This window comes from Rattus rattus, chromosome 6 (genome assembly GCF_011064425.1).
Source record: "Rattus rattus isolate New Zealand chromosome 6, Rrattus_CSIRO_v1, whole genome shotgun sequence".
Lineage (NCBI taxonomy): Eukaryota > Metazoa > Chordata > Mammalia > Rodentia > Muridae > Rattus > Rattus rattus.
In genome coordinates, this window is record NC_046159.1 from 92,365,936 (window position 1) to 92,374,202 (window position 8,267).

The following is an 8,267-nucleotide window of genomic DNA, read 5'->3' on the forward strand; positions in this document are numbered from 1 at the left end:
CAACAGTCCGTAACTGATCAAGCCCCTAGGCCCAGCTGATGTTCAGCTGTTAAGCACAATGGAAATGGGGGCCAAGTTTCTAGCCATTTCCTACAAATTCATGTGCAGTAATCACAGGAGAGACTCTCCTGTTTCTGGACGTTTGCCTGTGAAATAGATGGATAAGGTTTTCCACCTGCTTATATACCTTTCTGGATTTCCATTCCTACCTCTCAGAGCAGCATTCTAGCTTCTGATCCTCCACCAGCTAGTGTGGCCCAGGAACAGCACTTTGAATCTAGAGTGACAGACTCTCCAGACTGACATTCAGGACCAAGGCTGTTTCCGGTGTGGAAAGAATGAAGCACAGTAAGTGAAGGCTAGCCTACATTACACAATGAGATAGTGAATTCAAGGCCAGCCTGGAGAACTGTATTAGACCCTGTCCCCACACCCCCCAAAAAGGCAAACTATGTGTTGATGCCCATATATATACACATGCACAGGGATCTACGTTATAAAGTGTGTATGTGTATGGGGTGCATGTGAAGGTCAGAGGATCACATTATGTATCTTTAGGCACCTTCCATCTTTTTTGAGACAAGGTCTGTAATTAGCCTGGAACTTCAAGTAGTCTAAGCTAACTGAGGGAACCGGGAAGATACTGGGTTCTCAGTACCTGTGGGATTACAATTGTGACCTCTGGGAAGCAACACTCCAGTCTTCATGCTTGCAAGGCATATATGTTCTACAAACTGAGCCATCTCCCCAAACCCAGTATTATGTAACCAAAACCAGCACACTAATTGCTTGCTTGCTTGCTTTCTCTCTTTCTTTTTCTCTTTTTCTTTTTTCTTTTGGCATACAGCCATGGTCAAAGCTGAAAGGAGGAGCCAAAGAGTTGGCTCAGCAGTTCAGAGCACATGCTGGCTCACAACCATCTGTAACTCCAGTTCCAGGAAGCCCAATACCCTCTCCTGGTCTGGCCTCCATGTGTACACACATGTACACAAACATACATGAACACAACACACAAACACACACAATCTTGACAAAGAGGGTCAGAGACAGACAGACCTGAGTCTCAGCCTATAGCAATTAGCACTCCAGGACCCTGTGCAGGTGTTTGTATGAGTTTGAAGGGAGCACAAGAGCATGCAGAACAGCCCATCAGGTGAGATCAGATAGAACTTAGCAAAGTCCATTCACAAAACAAATCATTATTCTTACTCACTACTCTGGGGATTGATGCTGAATTGACAGGCAGCAGGGCCTGTGGTGCCTGACAAGAATAGCAGCCAGCTGTGTGTGAAGCTATCAATGAGGGATGTGCATTCAGCACACCAACCAGGGAGGCCCTGCCAGACAAAAAAAAAAAAAAAAAAAAAAAAAAAAAAAAATCAAACTACCACCACCACCTGAGCTTAGGGGACCTGCTGACTCTGAGCTGACCCTAGAAAAGGCTGAGCTCATGTCTGCGTGGATCTGTAATCAGTGTTGGGGGGATATGTGAGCTGAAAGTTATCTTTGCTGCTCAGAACATCTCTTTCCCTTTTTTGTGACAATGCCCAGACAAGGCTGCAGATGTGAGCAAAGTGACCAAAGCATGAAGGCCCACCACCCGCCCTTCAAAGGAGGCTCTTGTGATGTGACGTGTGATAAGAAAAACAATGATTATCCTGGGTCTCATATTACAAGACCTTGGTTCCAAAATGAGCATCCTTGTTCTCTGGTGCTCTTTCCCACCACACAGAATTTGCAGAGTCTGGGTATATCTACCTCTGCCTCCAACAAGGACTCGGGGTGGGGGTGGGAAGTCAGTGGCTTCCCAAACCCCATGGCCAGGCTCCCTTTTGGGAAACAGAGTGACATTTGCTCCCCCATCACTTCAGCTCTTGCAGAAAAGAACACCAGCAGCCACGAGTTCTAAAACCAAATCTTTATTCTCTAGTTTGTAAAGGAAGGTAAACGGTTGTTATGTTTCAATCCAAGGAACAAAACAAGACCCAGTAGGCAGAAGTCGTAGGAAAGCAGAACCCAATCCTTGTAAGAATTTCTAACAATTAGACAATAGAAGCAATGCCTTCTGGAGGTAACGGTGACCCAGCACCCAGGTGCGTGGGTAGAGGCTAGCATCTATACCCTGGAGACCTTAAAAAGGAAATCTACCCAGGACTTTCCCTGCAGCCAACCCCCCAGCTAGTCTTTCACATAACCCCTGAAGCTCTGAAAAGAGTTGGGGAGGGTCAGGGGTTTAAACAAAATCACCAGGAAGGCCTATATTTGGGGAAGAGCGGGCAGATAAAAAACCAGGCAGGTGAAGAAGTAAATAAATGCCCTGGGAGGATAATATGCACAAAAGAGATGGAATTGCTAGCTGTGGATGGGTCGCTACACATCTGGGTACCTCTGCTGGAGGCATTGCAGAAAGGTTCTGGTAAAAAAGAAAAAGGACGGAAGGAAGGACGGAAGGAAGGAAGGAAGGAAGGAAGGGGAGGAAGGAAGGAAGGAAGGAAAGAAACAGCTCAGCTTCATGTCTGCTGCTGCCTAACAAGCCAGCAGGTTCACCAAGGTGCAGCCAGCCGGCCCATTTTCCCTGCTCCAGGATTCATTTGCTAACGACTATACCACACCTACTTTAAAAAAAAAAAAAAAAAAAAAAAAAGACCTGAAGTAACTCATAGTAAAGACTGGGGACATTAAGGCGTTAACACCAGAGGATGGAGTGGCTCCCTTCCCACTGGTGGCTAGTTGAGGACTCAAAGGGTAGATGGGGCTGCTATTGCTATTTTTTCCAGGGTACAGGGCAGTCTGAGTTGACCTTTAGAAAAACCAGCTGGGGGCCTGACTAGCTCAAAGCCAGGTCCCGGCATTCTAAAATGGGTTCCCTGGACACCTGGGAGAAAGTCCATTCCTAAACAGAGCCCAGATCACTGTCTCCTCTATCCCTCTGGGATCTCTGCCTGTCCCTCTAACAGCGTCAGTGTAGGTACCCCACCCAGGCCACTGACACCCTGTTGCCAAGGACATCTAGGTCTGTCTTCCTGGGTCCCTCTCAGGCATCGTGCTTCTTCTGGTGCATCAAGAGACGGTCCTCATCGTCAAAGGTCTGGCCGCAGATGGCACAGCAGAAGGCGCCATCCCGGATGTGGCTCTTCCGGTGTGTGATAAGGTTGGACTTCTGACTGAAGCTGCGATCACAGTCGGGGCAGGCGTAGGGCCGCTCACCTGTGTGGATGCGCCGGTGGGACACCAGGTTGGACTTCTGGCTGAAAGCTTTGCCACAGTCGGGACACACATAGGGCTTCTCGCCTGTGTGGATGCGTCGGTGCGCGGCCAGGTAGGGCTTGTGTCGGAAAGCCTTGCCGCAGTCTGGGCACACAAAGGGCCTCTCTGGTGCATGGTCGCGCCGATGGGCTGCCAGGTGGCTGCCCTGTGAGAAACGGCGACCACACTCCTCGCAGGCGAAGGGCCGCTCACCCGAGTGCACGCGTGAGTGCGCCACCAGGTGCGTTTTCTTGCCGAAGTTCTTGCCACACTCTGTGCAGGTGAAGGGCCTCTCGCCTGTGTGCTGCCGCTGGTGTAGCCGCAGGAAACGCTCCAGCCGGAAGCTGCGGCCGCAGTCAGTGCAGCTATGCAGGGGCGCAGGTGCCTCGGCCGGGGTCCTCAGGGACCCCAGGGGCACCCCAAGCGTAGGTTGTGCCATAGGCTCCGCTGCAATCAAGTGACTCCCGGTGTGGGAGGCAGCCTGAGCTGAGACCTCTGAGCGCTTGTGGATTTTGCTGTGCGACAACAGGTTGGGTTTGTGGCGGAAGCGGCGGCCACACTCGGTGCATGGGTAGGGCTTCTCGCCCGTATGTATACGGCGGTGCGAGGTCAGGTAGGGCTTATTGGTGAAACGCTTCCCGCACTCTGGGCACTGGTGTGGTCGCTCGCCAGTGTGCACGCGGCGGTGGGCAATCAGGTTGGGCTTGTGGCGGAAGCGCTTGCCGCAGCAGGCACACTGGAAGGGGCGGTCCACAGCATCTCCACCTGGCCTGGGAGCAGTCACTGAAGGACGTCCTCGCGGGCGAGGACCCAGGGCCTTGGCTGCTGCCTCCTCCAAGGCCTCAGCCACGTGCACCCTCTTGTGAACAACGAGCTGGTCCCATTGGGCAAAGCTCCGGCCACAGTTGCCACATATGAAGGGCCGGGCCTCAGGGGCAGGGGGCTGGCACCTCCGCAGGTGAGCTCGAAGCTGTTTTTGTCGCCAGAAGCGTTTGTTGCATTCAGGGCAAATGATGGGCCTCTTTGAAGCTGAATGAGCCCGCAGATGCAGAACCAGGGCTACCCAGCCCCGGAAGCTATGCCCACATAGGTGGCAGATGAAACCCAGGTCAGGGACTGCAGAAGCATGAACCTGAAGATGCAGCGCTAAGAAGGGGGCGTGGCGAAAGCGCTGGTTGCACTCATGGCAGGGCAGAGGGAGCCGGGCCTGGCACCGCCGAGTGTGAAGCCACAGGGCCACCCAGCCTGGGAAACGCTTCCGACAGTGAGCACAACGATGGACCTTGACTGGGGCTGGGCCTCCTGGCTGTGCTACTGATTTGCCTTGGTACCTCAACCCTCTGTTGGGCTGGGAGGACTCCTGGGAGGGCCCAGAAAAGAGCCAGGGATGGGCTGGGCCCATGGCCGTGGGGCCCCTGCAGCGCCGTTCCAGCATCGGTTCTTCCTCTGCTGAGGATGGAAAAGCACAATCACTGCAGGAACTAACCCCAGTTTCTCCTTTCCGACCCCAAGGAAGAAGAAAGCTTCCCTCTGCGAACTGCCATCGCTGTTCTATTTTGTTGCTATTTTGGTATCTTTATTGCCCTGGAAACTTCCAGAAGGGAGGCATGTTGATACTCCTTGGGATTTCTCCCATGGTATCTACCTTACGTCAGAAGGACTTTCAGAAAATATTTTTGAATATTCCTACTGTACCCTACCTCCTGTTGCCTTTCCCTGTGGCAGGCACTCCCTTCTACATCGCAGCTCCCTACTTGACACATGAAGCAAGTTTGAGGCATAAAATGGTGGTAGGACTTGCCTGAGGTGACACTGTAAACCATTAGTAAACCAAAGCTGGGGACAGGATCTGGTGAACATCCAGGCCAGTGTGTACTCCTCATTAACACCTAGATGTGCGGAGATCTCCTCAAAAACCATCTGACTAAAACCTTGGGAAGGTACTTTCAGCCTCTCCAGCTCGGCTCTAAGTCTGGAGGGCAAGTGGGAACAGCCTTTCTTCAGACCCGGGAGGTGGGCAAGGTGGCTCTAATGCCAGGCCACCACGTATCCGGACTACCCACAGTCTGCCTGCCAGCCTTCTCCAACCACACCCAAGCAATTGCAATTGGAACATTGGATGGGGGTTGGGGGGAAGCACTTCTCAATCCAAGGAACACCCACAGTCTGCTGCCCCTCCCCTGGGGTGAGGAAGAACCCTGGCTCAGCACCTCTTAAGGGTGCTAGGGATTGCTGGGGTAAAGAAAGGAGTGGGAAGAAGAGATTGTAATCTCTGTCCCTTGCCTGGTCCTGCCCAAACCGGGCCAAGGACTGCCCCATCTTTGGCTATACCCCACAGGGAGCCCAGATTCCTGAGAGCCTCCTACACAGAGTCAGTTGAGGGGTGGCAGTAAGACTTCCCAGAGACTTTTCATGTCTGCTCATGGCCTCTGTCCAGAGGCAGCCTCCCGAGTCCTTTACAACCTGCTCTCTTGGGGGACTACTGACATGACTCACAACCCCATCAACCCCCACTCCACCCCCGCCTGAACCCAGGGAAGACTCCACGATATGAGAATGGATTCCTTCCCCAGTACGTCCCTGTCCTGCAAGTATAGGAGACATGAGCGTTCAGTTTGGGGTTGGTTTGAGGGCACAAGAAAGGCCAAACTCTACCCTGAAGACTGCAGAGCTGGGGGTGAGGCTTTTTCCAGCTCCTTCTGGGGATGTTCCTGGGGATACTTCTGCTGCAGCGCCTGCTTCGGCCCACACTTCGGTAGCCCCCGGATGTCAGAGAAAACTGTAGCAATAAAGACATCCCTATCCCCATGGCAGAGCTCAGACCTCTAACTGCTGAGAGGTCAGCCTTACCTGGGGAAGGGAGAAAAAAAAGGGAGTGTGAGGCTCTGCGCTCTGCCAGGGCAGGTTTGTGTCATCACCCAGTCCCTCCCAGATTCAAGGCTACAGGGTTCATTCAGCCTTAAGCTCCATACCCAGCCTGGCCGAATGACCTAGCGGGCACTGGACTAAAGCATGAATATGACCCTTCACTATGCAAGCACAGTGCTGCCTTTAGGGGCCACCTCCTAGCGTGGTAGGGCCACAGAAGAATTCTCCAACTGCGGCGAGATTCTTTCTCGGTGGCCAAAGGGCTGCCTAGGCAGTAACTCTGGAATCCCTATTAGCTCCCCTTCCCCCACTCTCCTTGCAACATAAATTCCAGGCCTGTTTCCCGAGGGTCTAAGCAGAGAGCGCCAGTGTGCCTGGGACTCGCCAGAATTCCCTTGGATATCTAAGGCAGCCCCGGGTGGGAGCAAGCCCACACACTCCCCCTTTGTATCGGTGCGTGTCCTCCGTCCACATTCGCTGGCTCGCCGGTCCAGTTCCGATTAGCGAGTGGGCCATCTCGGGTCCCACGCACGGCGCAGCCCGCGGAGCCTGTGCGCAGGTGCGCTCGCCCCGCGCAGCAACACTCCCTCCTCCCCATTCCGCGCGCGCGCGAACCCCACAGCCGCACACACTCACGGTCACGCGCCCCACAGGTGGAGCTGCCCCCGCACGCCCTCCGTGGCCCCTGCGCCCCTACTCGAGCCATACCTCTCCCGCGTGCTCTGCAGGGACGCGGCGCCCATCCATAGAGCACCAAGCCGGCCTCTGCGGCCGGTTCCCCGCCCTGCAGCGGCGACAGCAGCAGGTTCGAGTTCACAACTGCCAGGCCCGTCCCCAACCTCCCCCCACGCGCCGGGTTCCCAGCTCCACGTGACTACAGGAGCTGCGGAGGGTCAGTCTCGGCTAGGCGGCCGCGGCCTGGGGGCGGGGCGGGCCAGGTCACCCCGCTGCTCTCCAGCGCGGGCACAGGGCCAGGGAGGGCCCCTGGCTCCGTCGCCATGGCAGCCATCAGCTCCGGTTTGGCCACCGGCCGGAGCTTCAGTTTCCTAGCCCTCTGCCCTGCAGAGGATGCTCGCCCCTGGGCCACCTTGTGGCCAGGCTGTGGTCACTGCGTCTGGTCCACCCTTACTGGCTTTTTAAAGAGTCAAAGCCAGAGAGAACTAGACAAGACACCAATGGTTCTCCTGGCGTCGAGCCTGGGGCTTTGCCCAGGGCGCTCTAGCTTGTGGCTGCAACGCAGCACCACGGCAACAGAGCGCATCTGGACGGAGAATGAATGGCCCGCAACTGTGAATTCTGCAAGGCCCTCTATTCCCACAACTAAGATCCGGAGTTGCCTGAGCTCTAGAGATGCAGGCCAGGCCCAGGTGGCTGTTGGCACAAGTGGGTCATTTACCCATAGAAAGGCACAGCAGCCAGTGTGGCGTCTGCGGAGGCAGGTGCAAGCCTGTGGTGATGACTCACCACTCACTAGCAGGTGGCCTTGGCTTTCCAAAAGAACCCCATCTTGGAGCTTCCAGACCAGTGCAATTTCGTGTCTTTTAATGCTTTCAACAGAATTTGGATTGTACAATTATTTTTTAAAAAAAAAACACTTTTAAAATCTCTCCCATATGTAGAAAATTGAGGGCCATCTAGCCCTCTCATATATTAGCCTCCTAGAGTCAATTACATTTGGTATTTTGACATACTCGAATGTTCTAAATAGTATTTTATTCTGAGGAAGCCTGGGGTAATCCCTTGCAACTGTATATGCTGGCTCTTCACTTAAGATATTATAAATTTTCTCCCATTTCATTGTTCTCTTTCATATATTTTAATGGTTGTATTACACATTGTTCCTATATCCTTATAGATTAAGGCCTCATTGCCCATGCCCAGGATCAAACTTTTGGAGGTGAGAACAGATGGTCAAAGACAAGGTGTATATTTTTAAATGATCATCCAAGACTTATTAGTTATCCCTGAGAAATGACCATTTTTCCATTTCCTTGACAACATGGGCTATTTCCGCAAATTTAATTTAAATGACTATTTGCTTCAGTTTTTGTTTCTCAGATTGCTGGTTTCCTGAATTGTTTCTTTTGCATGATTTGTTTTTTTAACCAGTTTATGCTATGACTTTTGAGAATTTTGCCTGATTTTCTATTTGC

At 53.0% G+C, this 8,267-nt stretch overlaps 1 protein-coding gene across 5 annotated transcripts; it reads right to left on the reverse strand.

The window, feature by feature from the left end:
• Nucleotides 1–1,900: 1,900 nt before the first annotated feature.
• Nucleotides 1,901–7,153, reverse strand: Repin1 (replication initiator 1). 5 transcript variants are annotated; one of them, XM_032906590.1, is made up of 3 exons: nt 6,823–7,153; nt 5,902–6,025; nt 1,901–4,692 (listed from the first exon to the last, which is right to left on the reverse strand). In XM_032906590.1, the coding sequence occupies exons 1-3, from the start codon at nt 6,859–6,861 to the stop codon at nt 3,035–3,037; spliced, it is 1,821 nt and encodes a 606-aa protein (XP_032762481.1). In that variant the 5' UTR covers nt 6,862–7,153; the 3' UTR covers nt 1,901–3,034. The 5 variants fall into 5 exon arrangements, with proteins under 5 accessions (XP_032762481.1, XP_032762480.1, XP_032762482.1 ...); XM_032906589.1 differs by having other exon boundaries at nt 1,901–4,695; XM_032906591.1 differs by having other exon boundaries at nt 1,901–4,695; nt 5,902–6,096; nt 6,823–7,152.
• Between the last annotated feature and the right edge of the window lie 1,114 nt (nt 7,154–8,267).

Coding starts and splice junctions, on each gene's coding strand:
- Repin1 (XM_032906589.1), bottom strand. CDS start 6,861: ATGGATGGGCGCCGCGTCCCTGCAGAGCACGCGGGAGAG. Junction 6,026..6,822: donor CTGCAGAGCACGCGGGAGAG/GTATGGCTCGAG, acceptor TTATTGCTACAG/TTTTCTCTGACATCCGGGGG. Junction 4,696..5,901: donor CCAGCTCTGCAGTCTTCAGG/GTAGAGTTTGGC, acceptor TTCCATCCTCAG/CAGAGGAAGAACCGATGCTG.